A 24010-nucleotide genomic window follows, 5' to 3' on the forward strand; every position below is an offset into this window, starting at 1 on the left:
AATTATATTCAGCTTGAGTTCTTTGTTTACCAGTTATTTGATTGTGATTTCTGTTTTTTTCTTTTAAATCTGATGATGAATACGAGAAGTATTCGAAACGTTATGCATTTTAAAGTAAAGAATCTGAAACAAGATGCTCAGTATATCCCTGGTTTTCCTATTCATCTTAAAATTAAGATTCCCAAAGGAAACATCGATTATAAATATATATATATATATATATATATATATATATATATATATATATATATATATATATGTCGTACCTAATAGCCAGAACGCACTTCTCAGCCTACTATTCAAGGCCCGATTTGCCTAATAAGCCAAGTTTTCATGAATTAATGTTTTTTCGTCTACCTAACCTACCTAACCTAACCTAACCTAGCTTTTTTTGGCTACCTAACCTAACCTTACATATAAATATAGGTTAGCTTAGGTTAGGTAGGGTTGGTTAGGTTCGGTCAAATATCTACGTTAATTTTAACTCCAATAAAAAAAAATTGACCTCATACATAGAGAAAAGGGTAGCTTTATCATTTCATAAGAAAAAAATTATAGTAAATATATTAATTCAGGAAAACTTGGCTTATTAGGCAAATCGGGCCTTGAATAGTAGGCTGAGAAGTGAGTTCTGGCTACTAGGTACGACATATATATATATATATATATATATATATATATATATATATATGTCGTACCTAGTAGCCAGAACTCACTTCTCAGCCTACTATTCAAGGTCCGATTTGCCTAATAAGCCAAGTTTTCCTGAATTAATATATTTACTATAATTTTTTTCTTATGAAATGATAAAGCAACCCTTTTCTCTATGTATGAGGTCAATTTTTTTTTATTGGAGTTAAAATTAACGTAGATATATGACCGAACCTAACAAACCCTACCTAACCTAACCTAACCTATATTTATAGGTAAGGTTAGGTTAGGTAGCCAAAAAAAGCTAGGTTAGGTTAGGTTAGGTAGGTTAGGTAGACGAAAAAACATTAATTCATGAAAACTTGGCTTATTAGGCAAATCGGGCCTTGAATAGTAGGCTGAGAAGTGCGTTCTGGCTATTAGGTACGACATATATATATATATATATATATATGTCATACCTAGTAGTCAGAATGCACTTCTCGGCCTACTATGCAAGGCCCGATTTGCCTAATAAGCCAAGTTTTCCTGAATTAATATATTTTCTCAATTTTTTTCTTATGAAATGATAAAGCTACCCATTTCATTATGTATGAGGTCAATTTTTTTTTATTGGAGTTAAAATTAACGTAGATATATGACCAAACCTAACTCTACCTAACCTAACCTAACCTATCTTTAAAGGTTAAGTTAGGTTAGGTAGCCGAAAAAGTTAGGTTAGGTAGTCGAAAAACAATTAATTCATGAAAACTTGGCTTATTAGGCAAATCGGGCCTTGCATAGTAGGCAGAGAAGTGCGTTCTGGCTACTAGGTACGACATATATATATATATATATATATATATATATATATATATATATATATATATATATATATATATATATATATATATATATATATATATATATATATATATATATATATAGCATATATATATTATTAAATATGACCGAAAAAGTAAGATTAATAATTCTAACACGAATTTTCTCAAAATTTCTTATGTTTCTTTTCACTGTTGATGGTAATTGAAAAATCAATAAACCAAAATTCATTTTTATTTCTAGTCTGACGCAACACTTGAACGCGTTTCGTAATAACTTATTACATTTTCAAAGACTTTTAGTTTACACACACACAACTATAACCTGCAAACACTAAACAGAGTTTTTACTATGCTATGATTGATTGATTGATGATGATTGATTAGAGCCGAATTGAAAGCAAAGGTCAACAAATTGATCGAAACTGTGAATGCCAAGAAATCCGGACTCCACCTGCCAAAGATTATTGGGGAATATAAACCTGGATACGCGTATGGAAATGTCAAGACACATAAGCCTGGAAACCCACTTCGGCCAATCAGCCAGATACCCACACCCACGTACAGACTGGCGAAGCGACTCAACGGCTTGCTGACTCCTCATGTCCCTTGCACCTTCAGCCTGAATTCTCCAATGGAATTTGTTGACTTACTGCGGGGAACACGGGCCACAGGGATAAGAGCCTCATTGGACGTAGAATCACTGTTTACCAACGTACCTGTGGATGAAACAATCGGGATGATAGCGGACAGAGTGTATCGTGGTCCGGCCTGTACTCCTCTTGACATACCAGAAAACATTCCAAGGAAACTACTCCAAGCTTGTACTAAAGAGGCACCCTTCTTGAGCCCGGTTTTGCACATGTATAAGCAAGTAGATGGGGTCGCCATGGGTTCCCCCCTAGGTGTCCTGTTTGCAAACTTCTACATGGGTACCATCGAGCAAAAGGTCTTAGTCGACATGAACTTGAAACCGGCCATATACTGCAGGTATGTTGACGACATTTTTACAATGGTACCTGATGTCAGACGTCTGCAGGAGCTGAAGGAGGCATTTGAGCAGAATTCTGTGTTGCGTTTCACTTACGAGATGGAGAAGGATGGGAAGCTGCCCTTTCTAGATGTAACAGTCATGGAAAGAAGCGGAGGTTTACACACTGCAGCCTACACTAAGGAAACGAACATAGGAATGTGCCTAAATGCCAACAGTGACTGCCCAGACAAGTACAAGAGGAGTGTTGTTAACGCTTATGTCGACCATGCTCTTAGCCACAGCTCAGAATGGAAGCAAGTCGATAAAGAACTCTGTAAGGTAAGGCAGGTCCTAGTCAACAACGGCTTCTCCAATGGTTTCGTTGAAGACATCATAAGAAGGAAGGTGGAACGCCATGCAACCTCTGAAGAGACAACTAACACAACACCTATACCCCCTATTAGACTGTTTTACAGGAACTTCTTTTCCACAGCTCATAAAATGGAGGAAAGGGTCCTGAAAGATATTGTTAATAGAAACGTTATCCCTACAGACAAAAATCAGAAGATACAACTGACGATTTACTATAAAACCAAAAAAACGGCCAACCTACTCATTAGAAACTCTCCAGACACAAAGCAGAACGCTTTAAAAGAGACCAACGTCGTCTATGCCTTCAAATGCCCACTTGGGGACTGTAGGCCTCAAAGAACTCAGTATATAGGCAAGACAACAACATCTCTTTCCAGGCGATTAACGATGCATAAGCAACAGGGCTCCATTAAGGAACATATAATCTCTTCCCACAACCAGACCATCATCAGAGAAATCTTAGCATACAACACAGAAATCATCGATAGATACAGTGACAGCAGGCGGCTTGACATCTGCGAGGCACTACACATCAAGAAGTCAACACCAGCAATCAACAGCCAATTAGTGCACAACTATATTCTACCCACTTCAAGACTCTGCTCCAATATAGAAGCATCAAGAAATATGGACCAATAGGCCCTTTTGCAGTTACTTCCATCCTTACCTTCAATTTACCCAATTAATACCCATTGTTTCATGTTCTGTCCTGTGTTGAAAGTTTTGTTCACCTCATCCAAAACTGTTGTAACATATCACCTTACCCAAAATGCGGGTATAAAATGAAAGCTGTTTAAATCATAGCGTAGTAAGAACTCTGCTTTGTGTTTGCAGGTTATAGTTGTGTGTGTGTAAACTAAAAGTCTTTGAAAATGTAATAAGTTATTACGAAACGCGTTCAAGTGTCGCGTTAGACTAGAAATAAAAAGGAATTTTGGAGAATTGATTTTTCATTTACTATCAACAGTGAAAAGAAAGATAAGAAATATTGAGAAAATTCGTGTTAGAATTATTAATCTTACTTTTTCGGTCATATTTAATATATATACATATATATACATATATATATATATATATATATATATATATATATATATATATATATATATATATATATATATATATATATATAGTGTGTGACGGGAAAGTGTTGGAGTGTTGATGTTCGGCAGTCCTCCAATGGCAGGTGTCAAAGCCTGGTCACACTTAAAACAAAAATATAGACTGCTTATCTGTTGTCTGTGGTAAGTGAGAGGGAGGAACACGTAAAACACAAAGTATGAACAATGAAACTTTAATTTATTTAATTTAAACATAAATGAAAATAAAGACAAATCTCGGGGGAATTAAAAGTTCAATGAAATAACAAAGATAAATGCAACGACAATGTGAGACACAATATTACAAAAGTGAAATATTAAAATGGTGCTGAGAATATCGGCTATAGCTGAAACCTCCCTTCGTATACAAGCCAATGAGCTAGTATGAAAGAGCGAGATGTCAACTCTAAGAGCACAAAGAATATTCTGAAGTTGATAGCTGGTCAGGCTCCGACGTCGACTCCGGTAGATGGCGCGGAGGTGCAGTGTGCAGGTGCGTGGTCGGCGAGTCACCAATCAGGAGCAGGCAGGCTGGAATGAGTAGTTTGCTGGTTGACGACAAGCCGACGTGGGAGGGGGGGTGTGGAGTAGGGGGTTTCTTGGGTACGTTTTGCCTCCTGGTCAAAACGTTTTGTGCTACCGGTGACATATCTTGAATGTAGCATCTTATACTTGTATAATTGGACGTAACTTGAGGTAGGGCAGAGCAGGCTCAATCTCTCTAGAAAGAAATTATCGTCACAATATATATATATATATATATATATATATATATATATATATATATATATATATATATATATATATATATATATATATATATATATTTATATATATATATATATATATATATATATATATATATATATATATATATATATTTATATATATATATATATATATATATATATATATATATATATATATATATATATATATATATATATATATATATATATATATATAACTGAAAACTCACACCCCAGAAGTGACTCGAACCCATACTCCCAGAAGCAACGCAACTGGTATGTACAAGACGCCTTAATCCACTTGACCATCATGACCGGACATAATGAGGTGATAGCCGAGGCTATTTGAACCACCCCACCGCCGGCACTCGGATAGTAATCTTGGGCATAGCATTTTACCAAGTCACCTCATTCTTTGGGGCACACGTGAGGAACACAAATGCGAACAAGCCTGAATGGTCCCCAGGACAATATGCAACTGAAAACTCACACCCCAGAAGTGACTCGAACCCATACTCCCAGAAGCAACGCAACTGGTATGTACAAGACGCCTTAATTCACTTGACCATCATGACCGGACATAATGAGGTGATAGCCGAGGCTATTTGAACCACCCCACCGCCGGCACTCGGATAGTAATCTTGGGCATAGCATTTTACCAAGTCACCTCATTCTTTGGGGCACACGTGAGGAACACAAATGCGAACAAGCCTGAATGGTCCCCAGGACAATATGCAACTGAAAACTCACACCCCAGAAGTGACTCGAACCCATACTCCCAGAAGCAACGCAACTGGTATGTACAAGACGCCTTAATCCACTTGACCATCATGACCGGACATAATGAGGTGATAGCCGAGGCTATTTGAACCACCCCACCGCCGGCGTTGCTTCTGGGAGTATGGGTTCGAGTCACTTCTGGGGTGTGAGTTTTCAGTTGCATATTGTCCTGGGGACCATTCAGGCTTGTTCGCATTTGTGTTCCTCACGTGTGCCCCAAAGAATGAGGTGACTTGGTAAAATGCTATGCCCAAGATTACTATCCGAGTGCCGGCGGTGGGGTGGTTCAAATAGCCTCGGCTATCACCTCATTATGTCCGGTCATGATGGTCAAGTGGATTAAGGCGTCTTGTACATACCAGTTGCGTTGCTTCTGGGAGTATGGGTTCGAGTCACTTCTGGGGTGTGAGTTTTCAGTTGCATATTGTCCTGGGGACCATTCAGGCTTGTTCGCATTTGTGTTCCTCACGTGTGCCCCAAAGAATGAGGTGACTTGGTAAAATGCTATGCCCAAGATTACTATCCGAGTGCCGGCGGTGGGGTGGTTCAAATAGCCTCGGCTATCACCTCATTATGTCCGGTCATGATGGTCAAGTGGATTAAGGCGTCTTGTACATACCAGTTGCGTTGCTTCTGGGAGTATGGTTTCGAGTCACTTCTGGGGTGTGAGTTTTCAGTTGCATATTGTCCTGGGGACCATTCAGGCTTGTTCGCATATATATATATATATATATATATATATATATATATATATATATATATATATATATATATATATATATATATATAAATATATATATATATATATATATATATAATATACATATATATATATAATATATATATATATATATATATATATATATATATATATATATATATATATATATATATATATATATATATATATATATATATATATATATATATATATACACACATTGAGTAAAAGCGGCCTCGCATGTTTTGAAATAGGCCTTCTGCAGTTACCTTCATTCTGATATTCTAATCACTAATGCGGTTTGATCCACCAATAGAAAACCGCTTTAAAACAACGTTACAAGCGGTTCCAAGGTAGGACCCTGTCTCTCATTAGCACATTCCTTAATCTCTACTGTTCTCTGCAAGTGACATCACGGGCTGTGTCATGATGCCTTGTAACCGCTCATATCTGGCTCATTGTATCATTGTTCATATTTTTCTGTTATTCACTTCATAAGCCCTGTCAAACCAACCTAACCTAACCTAACCTATTATAAAACAAAGACAAATATAATTCTACATTCTACAGACCCATTGTTGTTGTTGTTTTAGTGACGTCACAAAAGCTGTCCAGTATGGGGATAACGTATTGTCACCCATTAATAAATAGATGTTAAGGCTCCACTGTAACCCGACTGTTAAACTATGTGTGACGTCACAAGATGGGTAATGAGGCATTGGCATGCTACTTGCATATGTAGTCTATTCAATGTTATTATTCAAAAATGAATAGACTATCCATCCCCCAACCTAAACTAACCTAATCAGAGGTTTAAGAATATACATTTTAATCATCCGCAACTGTAATCATTTTTCAGTAATAAGTGCAAAAGTATAATAGCATCCTAAATGTCTTACCGCAATTTATGCAGGATAGTACATCTAGCAGGACAGCTGTCCTACTACCTGTACTCAGCTGTCCTCACATCCATCAAATAGCTGCCCAAATGTCAAACAGCAAATCATACATCTTGCAAGACAGCTGGATCGTAGCCAGTATATTCATAGGTTAATCATTCCTCGACCTTGAAAATCCCAATCTTGCTACACAAATCAGCTAGCTTGTTTCTAAACTAACAGTCACAAATACAAGCATACATACCTAAATATACTCCACAACCCATACATTCATAGAGAATAGCCTGGTTATACTACCATTGCCCCATTAATCAGATGTAATTTATGCCATATGAATCCCTAAAATGTATTAAGAACAAGATTTCAGTAACCCCACAGCTCATTCACATCAAGTTATCTTAATTATTTGTACTGTTAATTTATATTAATGCATGCCAATCAGCATGGTGACTATATTATTCAAGCAAGTACAAATATTATTAAATACCCTATTATATTCAAACATATTCAATACTGCAATTACATAAATACATACCCATCTTCATACTATTCATATGGATATACCAGGGTGTATGTATTCCTATTTAAATAAATATATTACTAATAAAAAGCTAAGATTGTGATAAAGCGCGCTAAAATATAATAATTTAACATCATTAACACAAAATGCAACACTTGTACTTACACTAAAATACACAAAATCAAAAACACACAGTATAATACACATACACATATATACACTCAATATAGCATTTACGCACAAAACATTTCCACACAAATATTCCATTTACACAGAAAATACAGCATTTACACTCCAAATATACCATTTATGCACAAAATATATTATTTACACACAAAATATGCCATTCACACACACAAATAAGTCATTTATAGACAAAATATGTCATTTACATACGAAATATGTCAGTTGCACACAAAAATATAGCATTTACACAAATATTGCATGTACACTAAAAGAATAACATTTACATAAACTATGACATTTGCACAAATATAGAAAATTGCTTATACATTTAGACAATCAAAAATGCGCTTTCTCTAAAATTACACAATTTTACAAACATAATTTTCACAAAATACCCACATCTCGTCTCATAAATCAAAATACATTTTCACACTTGTACATGAAGATCTATTTTTTTTCAGATTACATATACAGAACTTACACAAATACACAATTTGCACTCAAAAATACAGTTGCATCAGTTCCAGTTCAGCATATTAAAAACACAACTTGCATAAATACACTATCCCCACAAAACAATTGTAAAACATGGGCAATTATTGCATAAATTGAGTAATTATTACACATCTTTGCAGAATTAATACAAGCAAACTTGCTATATAATTTCACAACTTGCACAATGACAATCAATACACAAAGGTATAAACAAATAATTCTTCCATTTACAATTACACAACATGTGCAGTTAATACACAACTTGCACAATTGTTACACATCTTTCATAATTATTATTACACAACTTGCACAAATACATATCCAACATAAATACATACATTACATAACTAGCCCAAATATATAAATACACAACCAGCACAAATACACAATTCACACAAATACAGTTACGACATATACACAATTAATAAACAACTTGCACAAAATATAATCAATACGCAACTAGCCCAAATATGAACACAACTACTCAATTCCACAAATAAATACACAAAAACATTTACAATTAATACACAACTTGTACAAACAATACACAATTTGTGGGAATATAATCAATACATAATTGCAGTCATCATACAATGTATGCAAAATACATAACCTGCACAAATTATTACACAATTTGCACAAGTATAATAATTATGCTATTTGTGCAAATACAATCACAACCAACTACGTAAAACAATTCACAATTTGCATATCATTTTTCTAGGTATATTTAGGACATTATTTATAATATGCTGAGTTTGACCAGTTTCAAGTTTCACCCCCCAAAGTTTCATAATCCAAGTTCCACCCCCCAAAGTTTCACAATCCAAGTTTCACCCCCCAAAAAGTCAAAATTTCACATGAATGAATAATACATCTGACATCCTATGAGCTCAATATAAAAAGACATGCATTTACTATTAATGTTTTGACATTATTAGTGCTAGACTATTCATCTAACATATGTCCATTTTTTTTAAATGCCTTATTAATACTCCCTTGTTACATCTTCTTCAATCATGTCACCCATTTTTATTCAGGCAAACCATCCAACAGACTTATTGGTTCTAGCCTTAGTTATGTTAGGGACAGGTGGGGGGTTAGGCGAAGTCTGTAATTTCTATGATAAATTAAGCAAATTTGCTATATCCTATCAACCAATTAGAACCTATATTCATTTAAATCCTTCAAAAATTAAACTTATACTAGACAAAGTTAACCAATGTTATGAACCCGGATCCAGCGTCCGAGCAAGGAGCGGTAACAACTACGCCATCTGTGGGTCAGCTCCCGAAACCCCCGCCAAACGAACGACGACACCTAGTGAGGACAGCGTGTACTGGCCTCGAGGACCAGTTTCCAGTCTGGTTCAGCGCTCAACACCGCCGCTCCTGACCTCTGGTGAGGTGGTGCTCCGACGACAGCGCCATCTATGGACTGGATACGTCAGGTGTTAGTATCTGAGCCTGTGAGTGTGGTGTATTAGTGTCCCAGTTATTGATGACGTGTCTGCTTACAGAGCCGACCTGGGACCACTGTGTTGAAGGTGAAGTCAGTCTACCCGAGGCAGCCAGTCTCCATACTGTGAAGTTTGCTGCAGCTGTTGTGACGTCGTCCCCCCGGAAGAACACTGTGGTGTGTTAAGCCTGCCAGGGGAGTGGCAGTGGAAGGATTTACCCGGGACCGACGGTTGGAGACGATAATCCACTGGGGTATTGAGGACAGGAGGGTGATTGGTGATATCACACGAGACTCCTGTCTAGGGCGTACCCCTTTTATCGTTCGTGGAGTGGCCGTACCAGCCTTGGAGGCTCAGTACCTGCCAGCAGACCTGCTGGACGTGTGGTTGACGGCCTCCACGACGGTGCCCCCAGTGGACCTATGTTGTGGCTGACCTGTGGCCAGGGTAGGCTCGGCGTTCTCAGAGGACACGTCTTGAGGCCACGAAGAAAGCACCGCGGACTCGGCACCTAGCTTCTTAATAAAGAGTCTTCAGCAGAAGACTAGATTGTGCACGATCCCCTTGTAAAGTGTTAATACCCCACCCCCTTGTGTACTCTTTTATTCGATATATTTAAACGGTGCTGGTGAACATTATATTATATTAAGTTCTTAGCTTTCTTTCCCTACTCCCTTTAAGTTACTTGCGTCACGGATCTCATCCCTTGATAGCCACTACTGGCTTGGGAACGGATACATATATCTTCCTCTAACAACATCAGAGCAAGAACCCCGTTGCGTCCCGAGAGGGCCGTAACATAATTGGCATCCCCAGCGGGATCCGTCCCCTTGTTAAGTATGTTTGACAGGGGTGGTGAAGTGGCGTAATCCCTGTATATAATTCCCCCCCTGTGACGATTGTGACGTTATACGTCCTGTGCGGTGCTCAGTGACTAAGTGCGATATTGTGCAGTGCGGTGCTCGCTGTGATTAAGCGATTAAGTGCAATATTGACTAGTGCGGTGCTCAGTGATTCAGTGTACTATTGTAGAGCGAAGTGTTCGCTTGGACTCGGTGCAATATTGGGTAGTGCGGTGCCCGAAGTGATTACGTGCAATATTGGCAAAGTGCAGTGTTTGGTGCGATAAAGTGCAATATTGGCGTAGAACAGTGCTCGGTGTGTTAAGTGCTAAGTGTTCCATCTGTGACAATGGCAGACAAAGCTACCATCGATGATCTGGACGAGGTTCAGGCTTTTCTGAACAGAGAGGATTGTCTTGCCAGATTAAAATATTTGAGCAAACCAGAGCTTGTACTAGTGAGCGCCTACCTGGAGATCAAGATCCGTGCCAGTGATTCCCGTGTGGAGATCTTGTCCAAGGTTCACCGGCACCTGAAGGCAGAAGAGAAACAGGAAGGCGAGACTCCTAGTACAAAGGAAAGTGTAGACATAGCTTCCACGGAAAAGGAAGATAAGGGCAGTGACGTTGACAGTGATGCAGGTGAGCTTAATATCAGCTTCCTAACAGTCAAGATGCGTGCCCTAGAAATTAATCGAGAAATTGAATGGAAGAAGTTAGAAATAGAACGAGAATTAAAAGATAAAGAAATGGAGATGAAAGAAAAAGAATTGGCGATGAGGCGTTTAGAATTAGAAAGAGAAGAAAGAAGAGAAGAACGAGAAAGAGAGAAGAACGAGAAAGAGAAGAGAAACGAGAGAGAGAAGAACGAGAAAGAGAAGAGAGACGAGAGAGAGAAGAACGAGAACGAGAGCGAGAAAGGGAGGAAAGAGAGAGACAACATGAACTAGAAGTATTGCGATTAGGCGGTGGTCGGAGGCAAACAACGGACACCAGTAGCTTCGATCCGGTACGCAACATCAAAATGGTCCCCAAATTCCATGAGAAGGAGGTGTCAAAATTCTTTGCAGCCTTCGAGAAAGTCGCTGCCTCTTTGGAGTGGCCAAGGGAGAATTGGGCCATCATGATACAGTCAGTCTTGACTGGGAAGGCCCAAATTGCCTACTCTACGTTATCCCTTGACGACTCCAGCGATTATGACAAGGTGAAGAAGGTTGTGCTCATGGCGTACCAATTGGTACCTGAGGCGTATAGGCAAAAGTTCAGAAACCTGAAGAAGACCTCAGAGCACACTTTCACAGAGTTCGCCACGATCAAGGAGCGACTTTTTCAAGAATGGTGTGCCTCTCGGAAGGTGGAGACCAGGGAAGACCTCGAACAGCTGATTCTGCTCGAAGACTTCAAGGATTGTTTGTCTGGAGACCTCAAGACGTACTTGGAAGAGCAGCAGGTGGAGACCTTGAGTGCAGCAGCCACCATGGCTGAAGAGTATATCCTGACTCATAGGCCGTCTGCTAAGTACGTCCCGAGGAATTACCAGCGCCGGTTTGACAGACCTCACGACGAAGAAGAAGAAAGACCCGTCCCACAAAGTGCTAAGAAGACTCCCCCAGGTAGCCCTCGAAGAACAAGTCCTAGTAGTCCGAAACACCGTAGTCCGAGGAGGAACATGGTGTGCTGGACTTGTGGGCAGAAGGGGCACATAGCTGCTAGGTGCCGAGGTAGAAGAGGTGGCAGCGCACGAAGGGAGGTGATGTTGGTGAGCTGTGTTACATCACCAGTAGGAAACCAGTCTACGACGACGCAGGAAGGACCAAGTTTGTTGGCCCCTCACACTTCAACCGGGTATGTAACGAGTGATCATACTGGTAGATCAATTGTAGTGCTCAGAGATAGTGGAGCAGCCCAGTCCCTGATCGTGAAGAGCTAGTTACCCGAGGGAGTAAGTGTGGATGGGAGACCAGAGGTGATCCTGGTTGGGTTTCCTAGGACGCAGTACATCGCCCCCTTAGTGCCAGTACATCTTGATTCGCCCTATTTCAGCGGCACATGTGAGTTGGCAGTAGTCGATACCCTCCCTGTGGCTGGGATTGACGTGGTACTAGCCAATGACTTGCTGACCGATTGGAGCACCAATCGTCCCAAGGTTGCGGACGAGTCTACCAGAACAGCAAGGTCGGAGGTGACAACAGGCAATGGTAAAAAGACAGACCCGGATTTGAACATGTCTAATTTGTCCTCTCCCCCGCAGATCGACAGTTATTTAGCAGTGTCTCCTGATTCTCTCGACGAGGAACATGAGGTTACGATGGCAGAAGTACCTGAGCTAGAAAAGAGGCCTTGTGTGCAGACACCCACGGATACCAACGAGTCTGGAGCGAAGGCTGAGGTGTGCTTGCGGTATGGCAAGTTACAGCGTGTAGTGGACCAGCCAGAGATTCCCCAGACGTCAGAGGTATGTGAGGTGTGTTCTAAAGGTCTAGTGCCCTCTTTGGTCCAAGCCAGGCTAGTGGATGGTGCCGGCTATGGACATGACAAGCTCAGGAAACTTATCCCTCGACTTACCAAATGTTTCCTATCGGTATTTTGTTTGTTTTTCGTATGTGTTCTCGTTTGTGCTCTCAATGAGGACCGGTGGACGACCCGACGAATGATGGCTCCCATGAACATCGCGAAGAGGTCCCAGGGATTGGAGAGTTGTACTGCAAGTGTTGCAGTTGAAGAAGGGACCTGGGAGGTAATAGATGATACAGGAGGTACGATATGTGATAATATGAGTGACTGTTTCCGACAGGTTGACACCCCCCGCGTGACTGCTGAGCCTCAACACAGCGTTATACGGAACGTTGGTCGACCTGACGGGGGCAGAGCGAATGCCATCTTCGGTGAGCAAGCAGCCCTGTTGGAACTAGGTGTGGGCCTAGTAGAGGAGTGTATAGTAAGTACTGACTTGCCCATTGTCGCTATCACTCTGAATTATCAGACCCCTGTATTCCAGGTTCCTGTCTCCCTGACGGACCATCGGACCGGCACCAGAAATGCCGTCTGTGGACAGCCATCATCGGTGCCACGACATAGGGAAGTGTCGAGTTACCCCAGATCGTGTCGAAACCAATCCGTACTCGAGAGAGGTGAGATGAAGCCCCTGCTTGACATCGCAGTGGAGAGGTGGAAGACGTGGAAGGTTACGCCAGACAGGACATCGCCTTCAATCTGCAAGTTCCCATTGTGCCGGAATTGCCCAGTAGGACAATTCTGTAGACGAGACAGCCTCGCAATTCCAGATCATAAAGCATGCGTGTCCATTTGGAGTTGTGTCGTCGTACTAATTTGGTTTGTGTTTCTTTTTATAGAACCCCAAACCAAATTCTTTTTGGTGGGGAGGTGTTACGAACCCGGATCCAGCGTCCGAGCAAGGAGCGGTAACAACTACGCCATCTGTGGGTCAGCTCCCGAAACCCCCGCCAAACGAACGACGACACCTAGTGAGGACAGCGTGTACTGGCCTCGAGGACCAGTTTCCAGTCTGGTTCAGCGCTCAACACCGCCGCTCCTGACCTCTGGTGAGGTGGTGCTCCGACGACAGCGCCATCTATGGACTGGATACGTCAGGTGTTAGTATCTGAGCCTGTGAGTGTGGTGTATTAGTGTCCCAGTTATTGATGACGTGTCTGCTTACAGAGCCGACCTGGGACCACTGTGTTGAAGGTGAAGTCAGTCTACCCGAGGCAGCCAGTCTCCATACTGTGAAGTTTGCTGCAGCTGTTGTGACGTCGTCCCCCCGGAAGAACACTGTGGTGTGTTAAGCCTGCCAGGGGAGTGGCAGTGGAAGGATTTACCCGGGACCGACGGTTGGAGACGATAATCCACTGGGGTATTGAGGACAGGAGGGTGATTGGTGATATCACACGAGACTCCTGTCTAGGGCGTACCCCTTTTATCGTTCGTGGAGTGGCCGTACCAGCCTTGGAGGCTCAGTACCTGCCAGCAGACCTGCTGGACGTGTGGTTGACGGCCTCCACGACGGTGCCCCCAGTGGACCTGTGTTGTGGCTGACCTGTGGCCAGGGTAGGCTCGGCGTTCTCAGAGGACACGTCTTGAGGCCACGAAGAAAGCACCGCGGACTCGGCACCTAGCTTCTTAATAAAGAGTCTTCAGCAGAAGACTAGATTGTGCACGATCCCCTTGTAAAGTGTTAATACCCCTCCCCCTTGTGTACTCTTTTATTCGATATATTTAAACGGTGCTGGTGAACATTATATTATATTAAGTTCTTAGCTTTCTTTCCCTACTCCCTTTAAGTTACTTGCGTCACGGATCTCATCCCTTGATAGCCACTACTGGCTTGGGAACGGATACATATATCTTCCTCTAACAACATCAGAGCAAGAACCCCGTTGCGTCCCGAGAGGGCCGTAACAACCAAATTTAACCAAGCAAAAGCTAAACTAACTAAATATCAGCATTCCATATCCTCACATTCAAGCCTATGTCACCTCTGTCCATACATTACATAAGTTAGCTACAGCTCGAACCCCCCAAATAAGTAAATTTACACTATTTTATGAACATGCTAGATCATTATCACTAAGATATCATATATCCTACATATACAACCTCACCTAACCTCGCCTAACATATCAAAGCTAGATTTGATTAAATTTTATATAAGTTGGCCAAATTTGAGCTATTGTCACCTGAATTAAACCTAATTCAATTCAATTCTCGCAAAATATACCCAAATAATTTGTTACATAGCACAGCCAATGCCCATTTTTACCTACATTTTCACCTATTCCAACCTACCCTACACCACCTTATCTAACCTGACCTAGCATATCCAAAGCTATATTTGATTAAAGTTGGCAAAATTTAAGCTGTCCCACCTAAATTCAACCTAATTTAACCCAATTTCCACCAAAAATCCTGAGAGCATCATACAAATATGAACATACAACAAACAAACCAACTGCTCTGGGTTGGTTGTACTGACGAACACACACAGGCAAGGGAAGGAGGGGGGAGGGTGGTAGTGACAGTAGCTCAAGAAATATTTTATTAAAAATATAAAAATATAGAAATATAATAATATAATAAAAAATATAATAATAATGCAGCAAAATACCATACAATAAACTAGAATACAGGTGTATATAATGATATTTAAAATACTGCAGAATGAATTACATTGTAATAGTGGTACCCTGACTCTTAAAGGTATGACCTCAGCATATCCTGTCTGAACTTTTTTTATTTATTAAATTTTACATGTCAAAGGCATACAACATAAATACAATAAAAGAAGGCACCAAAGTACCACTACAAAACAAAAAAACTTGACATCAGCTACAGAATATAAAGTAGTTGAAAACACCACAAACCACAACAACATTAGCACATAAAACAGAAAAAAAATCACTGTGAATCAGATACCGAGTCGTCAGGATGGTACTTATGAAGAAAGTCCTTCCGAGAATACTGCCGACGATATCCCTTCCATATAACCCACACTTTTGGAAAAGGCAAAAGGTTCCCCTGGCAATAGGGGCAACACTTAAACTCCCAGAAGTGGCGTATCGTCATATGTTATAGCCACCCTGCGCCCACTATGCGGCTGCACAGAGCCCGACGTCACAGGAGCCCACAGGCCAGCATCCTTCCTAAGGATCAGCACCAAGTCCTTCCCGGCAACCACGGACTCCATAGGGGCAACCACCCCCACTACGGGGAGCCCACAGAATGGGGGCACACAAGAGCTGACCCGGACACCCCAATACCAGCATTCGCCTCCACAGCATGGACCCCTGTCACCACCACCGCCGACCCACCACCAGACACAACAGGAGCTGCAGACCCTCCCCCCCTCTTCCACTGAAGACATAGCACTCGCACACTCCTTCACGTCCACCCAGATAGGGTTGCCAGGAAGAGAAGTAACTGACGAACGCTTGGAACGCTTTGGGTCCGGCCGAATATCATCAGAACTCTCCACCTCGACGATGGCCGACACACCAGAGGCGCAAGGAAGCGGGTCCCGGGAATGTAGCCCACGGCCACGCAAAATCGAAGCAGCAGCGACCACAGGAGACACGGGCCCATGTACAATAGAAGGCCGCAAATCCACTGGCGAGACATGGTCCACACACACGACCCCAACACCAGGAAGCGCACCACGAAAGTCCCGAGCCGCAGGAGAACCATCCACAATCGCCGTAGTAGAGGGACATATGAGTGTTTCCACACTCTTCACCACAACCACCCCTGGACCACACACAACATCCTCAAAGAGCTCAGACGTCGAAGACACAGGCTTTGAAAGCACAGAAACCACTGCACAGCCATCACATGTCGCGTTACCAACGACAGGCGGCTGTAGAGGCACAGCATCCAACACCTCCCTGACACCCCCATCATCGGAAACCTCAGATGCATCAGGAGCAACTAACGGTGGGAAGGTATGTCGCGGAAGTCGCGGAAGAGGTTCACATGGGCGACGACATCTGCACTGCAATCCACAGCCTGGTGCCCCGACAACCCGCAACCGAAGCAGGTTCGGGGCTACCGGGAATAGTACACATGCAGATAATAGCCCATTAACTTCACTGATGAGGAGAATGTCAGACTTGAGCCGTTCAGAGCCATTCTGAACGCCTCACAGTCTACCGAAGGGGATAGTATTCAACCGGATGGACACCACCCGTCCGTGCTGCCCAAAGAAGTGCCAGAGCAACACCTCAGGGAACTCGATAGGGGCACCATGGATGCTGAAGTATGTAGCAGAACCACTGCGGTCTGAAAAACCACAGAACCAGCAGCATCTGGCAACAGGAAGGTGCGGTCGTCAAAGCGACGCAGAAAGCTCTGATAGGCCTCCTCCATAGACAACTTAACTACTGCCCGATGCTTCGTAATCAGCTGGACGCCACAGACGTCATCAATGTCAATGCCCAACACATCAAACAAGGTGGTGCCCACTGCAGGGTAGTCCACGATGCCAGAATATTCCAGTCCAATTGTCCTAGACTGCAACACAGGGGGCAAGGACCCTACACATCACTAAAGGATATCCATACACAGGCCCCCCACCGGCAACACCCTAGAGAACCGCATGCGAGGCTAAACCATGACAACTGAGAGGCCAGGCGACATGTCCTCACCCCACAGTGATCCGGTTGCCTAACAAATTGTCAAACATTAAAATAATCTTATGTGTAAATATACATCTTGGGAACATATGCGTATGTTCAACTACACAAAATTAGCATCATACAAATATGTAGATATAACAAACAAGAAGCTTACCCACTACTTAGGGTTGGTTGTACTGACAGACACACACAGGCAGGGGAGGGATTAGTGACAGTAGCAGCAGCCACCGACAAAACTAGCAGTTATACACTCTAACACACAACACATCAAGATATATAATAATAAGGCAGCAAAATATCGTACAATAAACTAGAATACAAGTGTATATAATGATATTTCAAACACTACAGCATGAATTACATTGTATTTTGTTTATTTTTTTTATTTATTTACAATCTCAGAATACAGAGAAACATAAAGCAGGAGCAAAACAAAAAACTAATGTACATATATAAGACAGGGGCGCCAAAACACCAAAACAGTGCAGCTCAAAACAGCAGAACAAAACACGGAAATGATACAAACAATGTAATACACATGAAAAAAACAGAAATAAGCAAAATAGTTCACACAAGGGAACATAACATTTAACATCAATTACAAAAAACATACAAAAGCAGTAAAATACAGTAAAATATGCAGCAAAATACACCAACCCATCACTAGAGAAAGGAAAATAGACATAAAACACTGCACAGAAACACACCACAAAATAGAAAAAAAAAATTCATAAAAGAATACACACAGGGGTAGCCACTGACAACGGTAATACATACCGGAAGGCCCCGAAACACCATAGGACACAATACATACCACAGAACTTAGAAAGCAGTATAATACAGCAAAAAGCACCCCCACAACGAGGGTGAAGGACAGACGCAGATAATAGGGCCGCCAATCCCACACAGGCAGAGGAAAAAAAAGCATCACACAGCACCACAACAGACAAAACTAACATACAGCAACACCCATACGGACCCGACCCACACACAGGGTACGGGCCCACCAAACACACAGGAACCAGGCCAAATACAACACAGCCAGAATCATGGCTGCAACAGTAACACACAACAAAAGCACAAAGACAAACTCACCAACCAAAAACACAAAAGTCACACACACAACCAAACACCCACAACATCACACCAAAAGGGAACAGCACCCGAGAAACACGCACACACATACCACCAAACTCGGACACACACCCGCACCCACCCTAACCCCGAACCTTACACCAAAGCAGCTCCCCTGATATATGCGCCCATAAACGCAACATATCCTCATCTTTAACATTATGTTCTTGCACAAAAATCACATCCACGCAATAATCACGCAGCATCGATACCAACCCCATCTGCACAGCCACCACTCGCAGCCCATTGACATTAAGCAAGTCAGAGACAGACCCATGGAGAAAAAGTTTCACAAAAGCCCCAAAGCACCCCTCCATTAGTAAGGAGCTACTGACACCCACCCCCCCTCTCCATGGAAGCACAAACAGTACTCTCACCACCCTCACTCAGCTGTGAGACACCCACTACCGGAGGCAAGGCTCTAGACCATTTATGCAAAGTAAGGAGCAGGCCAACTGGACCCCTTTCACAGGGACCAGGGTCAACTACACCCCACGCTGTCTCCTGGACAAACGGAGGGGCCGCCAGGTATTCCCTCAGACAGGGGCACAACACAGTCACCACCCACCAGGACCTAGATTCACGAAGCTTCATGTATTTCCTCGTAAGTAGGTTTGCTACGAAGGTTCCTAAGTGTGCGCTAAGAAGATACTTACGTGCGATTCAAGAAGGTATTCTTACGAATTATTTGGGTCTGGTTCATCTGCGTGCGGACAAAGGTCACTACTGTGTTTCGTTTGCCCAATCAAAGAGCAGGCAACATTTTTCATCTTGAAGATTTTGCCAATCACGATGCTGGCTTATCGGAGCTCACCTGCCCCCTATTTACGTCGAATTTTCTTATAAAATTAATATATTTCGAAGTAAAACTATGTTTTTTTTCAACTTCTACAGCCAGCACCGACATTGTAGTAAACAAATATGTTAATTTTTTTTGTTTACCTACGTAATTCTAAGAGATACTGTGTGTAGCTTTCCTTGTCGCTCGGAGATGGGCTGACACTTATTGTATATATTTACCTGAATTTACCCAAGGGCCACTAACTATCTAGTGGCCTCGACGAGGACAGAAAGCCGGCTGCTTGTTAAAGGGCCCGCCAATTGTCTTAATGATATATTTAGCTGGATTTTGGCATTTATGGCTTCAGCGGGTAGTCGGTTCCATGGGTTTTAACCCTCTGGGTGAAAAAAAACATCCAACTTGAGTCCTACATCAAGTAGGATGGCAAAGTGGCAAAGTAGGTAGGAATCATCCTACATCAGTCCTACTTGAGATGACATACTCTCCAACACTATATCTGTGATTGCCCTGTTATCAGTGACTTCATACCAAATGGTATGAGGTACTTTGAGCTCTGTAATTACTTCATACACTCAGGAATATTGGAAGATATTCTTGTGCTGCGCCCAGATTTTGCCAGTGGGGGCTAATAGATCAGCCTTAACATAATTTGTTTTCTCCTGATTCCATGTATGACTGGCCGTCTTCCTGTGAGATGGGGATGTTGGATGAGTTGTAGCTAGTTTTTGATCTACACAGTGTGGTCCTTCATACAGAATAGGGAAGCAGCACATTGCTGTGTATACCTATGTATGTTAAAAAAAATACATTGTTTGAGAAGAGTCTTGTAGAAACTGGTAAGAATAATTCTGACATAATGTTTCCAGGATTCAGTGCTTACCTCTTGTGAAAATCGCGAAGTTGTTGTTTAGTCAGAGTTAATTTGTTTGTTTTATTGAGGCTGGTATTTTCTCCCTTGATTCCATGAATGCCTAACAGTCCTGTGAGATGGGAGTATTAGATGAACTTATCGCTAGTTTTTTATCTCCACTGTGTAATATTCCATATAGAATAGGGTAGCAGCACATTGCTGTGTATACCTAAGTTTCTTACTAAAAAAAATCAGTAATAAAGATGTTAAATTACAGCTTGTATTATTACCAGTATTATCCTTATTAAAACATGTTAAACATGGATTATTAAGATCTCATGCTGACATGTAATAGTTATATTTCTTCTGAATCATTCATTAAATTGTGCGTTATGTCTCTATTTTTTCACTTCTTTGGATACACTGTACAGTACAAAAAAGATAGGATAAAAATAAACCAGTAATATTTCTTTCATTATACTTTTTATTTAAATAACTGCAACAATATTTTAACAGCTTTGATATCCCCCAGAGTCAAACTTAAATCTGTGTAAACACTATGCAAATAAAGGGACCTAGTCTATGGAACTCACTCCCTAATGAGTTGAAAAGCTGTCCAACTTTGCCTCATTCAAAAACAAAAAGTACCTAATTCTATCTTCATAGTTTCCTACCTTGCGCTTTAAAATTGCATTGTATCTAGTGTTACCCAATCCCCCAATCTTTATGTACCTAATCCAAACAACTTTACCATTATGATCATTGCTGTCTTCTTATATGTGCTATCAAAATGCTGTATTGTGTCTTTTAATCTTTGTTAAATTACCAATCAAGCTGGCAATGCAATCAATCAGAACTACTGATGTGCTTTAATATACCTACTAATCTCTCTCATCTCATTTTTTTCTTGCAATGTACCTGTTATCATTTTACAAATTTTGCTAGAATTTACCTACTTAAAATTATCTGTTAGATTAAGGACCTGCCCGAAACCCTGCGCGTACTAGTGGCTTTACAAGAATGTAAACACCATGCTATGTGTCCTCACAAACTCAATGTACCTTCTTGTATATATATATAAATAAATTACTTATTGTTACACACAGCCAAATTGTGTAACAGGAAGAGGTCTTGGACCCCTACTTCCACCTCTCTTTTTTAACAGGTCATAATAGTCCATATAGTCATAATTTTAGGTTTCAGTATTCAATGAGAGAATTTTTTTAAGTTTTTACCCTTCTTACCTAACATCGTTTGTGCAGTGGGGCAGTTGGTGATAGTAAATGCTCCCACCAGCCACCTTCTCTCATATTTCATGTTCACCAGTGTTTATTTACTTAATAACTACTGCTATAATATTTTACTGTTATAAAACTAATTCTAATATCATAAAAGACATATTTACTACAAGTTTCAAGCAGAGAATGCATATATAACTAACTCGAAGGACTCTTCACGAGATTCGCCAACTAAAACCTTTTGTTTATATTAATATCGATCCTCCGTGTTATGTAGTAGAGAACAATTGAGTTATATCCAGTTACGTAAAACTACGAGTGGTCGAGGGCAACCTTAGCCGACAGAGCATACTTACGAAGGTTTTCCTTCTTAGTATGCCTACCTGAATACCGATGTAGCCGCTACAAAGATTTCTTCGTGAATCTGGCCCCGGATCCACAGAGAGCACGACAGGCACCTCCACAGCGTCCCCACCACCCACACGGTCTGGAGATGACTTACTCCTGGCAGAGAGCCCATGCTCCCTGGACCGAGTACTTCCATCACCCCTTCGATGTTGGCATCTCAGCACGTTGGGTCAATTTCGAAGATCTCTGCGACCGGCAAGAAGGACAGACCTTAACTGACTCTCCTGATGTTCTCCTGATGATTCATGTCATAACTTCTGCATCAACTATGGCTTACAATAGTTTCAGTAGTTAGTTACTAATCTGAAAATAATTTCTTTAACTATAAACTATTAATTACAATTAACATTGAATAAACCCCCCTAATAAGTGAGTGTTGGGGCAACACCCAGTAAAAGTTAATTGAGTAATACAGTCCGCTTCTTTTAATACAGTCCATTTAATATAATCATTAAAATCAATAAATTTACCTAGTGGGAAATTTCCCATCCAGTGGGCAACGGTGGATAGGTCACAATGAGCGAGGTATTACCTACAGTTAGCAAACTGGGGATATTTGGGTAAGATTTCTAGTAGCAGATCATTTTGAAATAAATATTAACACATCTCTTGAACACGTGTTATATAATTGAAGGTGGAGGTATGGTGGTTTGGAGGATGGTGGAGGGGTGGTGGTGTGGGTGGCAGTAGAAGGGTGGTGGTCTTGGAGGCAGAGGAGGGGTGGTGGTGTGGGTGGCAGTAGAAGGGTGGTGGTCTTGGAGGCAGAGGAGGGGTGGTGGTGTGGGTGGCAGTAGAAGGGATGGTGGTCTTGGAGGCAGTGGAGGGGTGGTGGTGTAGGTGGCAGTGGAAGGGTGGTGGTGTAGGTGGCAGTGGAGGGGTGGTGGTGTAGGTGGCAGTGGAGGGGTGGTGGTGTAGGTGGCAGTGGAGGGGTGGTGGTGAGGGGTGGCAGTGGAGGGGTGGTGGTGTGGGTGGCAGTGGAGGGGTGGGTGTGTAGGTGGCAGTGGAGGGGTGGTGGTGTAGGTGGCAGTGGAGGGGTGGTGGTGTAGGTGGCAGTGGAGGGGTGGTGGTGTAGGGTGGCAGTGGAGGGGTGGTGGTGTTGGTGGCAGTGGAGGGGTGGTGGTGTAGGGTGGCAGTGGAGGGGGTGGTGGTGTAGGTGGCAGTGGAGGGTGGTGGTGTGGTGGCAGTGGAGGGGTTGGTGGTGTGGGTGGCAGTGGAGGGGTGGTGGTGTGGTGGCAGTGGGAGGGGTGGTGGTGTGGGTGGCAGTGGAGGGGTGGTGGTGTTGGGTGGCAGTGGAGGGGGTGTGTGTGGTGTGAGGTGGTGGGGGGGTGGCAGTGGAGGGGTGGTGGTGTAGGTGGCAGTGGAGGGGTGGTGGTGTAGGTGGCAGTGGAGGGGTGGTGGTGTGGGTGGCAGTGGAGGGTGGTGTGTTGGGGTTGACAGTGGAAGGGGTGGTGGTGTGGGTGGCAGTGGAGGGGTGGTGGTGTAGGTGGCAGTGGAGGGGTGGTGGTGTGGGTGGCAGTGGAGGGGTGGTGGTGTGGGTGGCAGTGGAGGGGTGGTGGTGTAGGTGGCAGTGGAGGGGTGGTGGTGTGGGTGGCAGTGGAGGGGTGGTGGTGTTGGTGGCAGTGAAGGGGTGGTGGTGTTGGTGGCAGTGGAGGAGGGATGGTGTGGGTACTCACCTAGTTGTACTCACCTAGTTGTGTTTGCGGGGTTGAGCTCTGGCTCTTTGGTCCCGCCTCTCAACTGTCAATCAACTGGTGTACAGATTCCTGAGCCTACTGGGCTCTATCATATCTACATTTGAAACTGTGTATGGAGTCAGCCTCCACCACAACACTACTTAATGCATTCCATTTCTTAACTACCGTG

The 24010-nt window shown here is 42.4% G+C and overlaps 1 protein-coding gene across 1 annotated transcript; it reads left to right on the plus strand.

The window, feature by feature from the left end:
- Positions 1-4301: 4301 nt before the first annotated feature.
- Positions 4302-17214, plus strand: LOC138373070 (uncharacterized). Its single transcript, XM_069339096.1, has 2 exons — positions 4302-4410; positions 16190-17214. Exons 1-2 carry the CDS (start codon positions 4302-4304, stop codon positions 17212-17214), a joined length of 1134 nt encoding a protein of 377 aa, XP_069195197.1.
- The last annotated feature ends 6796 nt before the right edge of the window (positions 17215-24010 follow it).

Source organism: Procambarus clarkii, chromosome 41 (genome assembly GCF_040958095.1).
Source record: "Procambarus clarkii isolate CNS0578487 chromosome 41, FALCON_Pclarkii_2.0, whole genome shotgun sequence".
In the NCBI taxonomy this organism is placed as follows: Eukaryota; Metazoa; Arthropoda; class Malacostraca; order Decapoda; family Cambaridae; genus Procambarus; species Procambarus clarkii.

Coding starts and splice junctions, on each gene's coding strand:
- LOC138373070 (XM_069339096.1), top strand. CDS start 4,302: ATGAAAGAGCGAGATGTCAACTCTAAGAGCACAAAGAATATTCTGAAG. Junction 4,411..16,189: donor CGCGGAGGTGCAGTGTGCAG/GTGCGTGGTCGG, acceptor GCGGCTGCACAG/AGCCCGACGTCACAGGAGCC.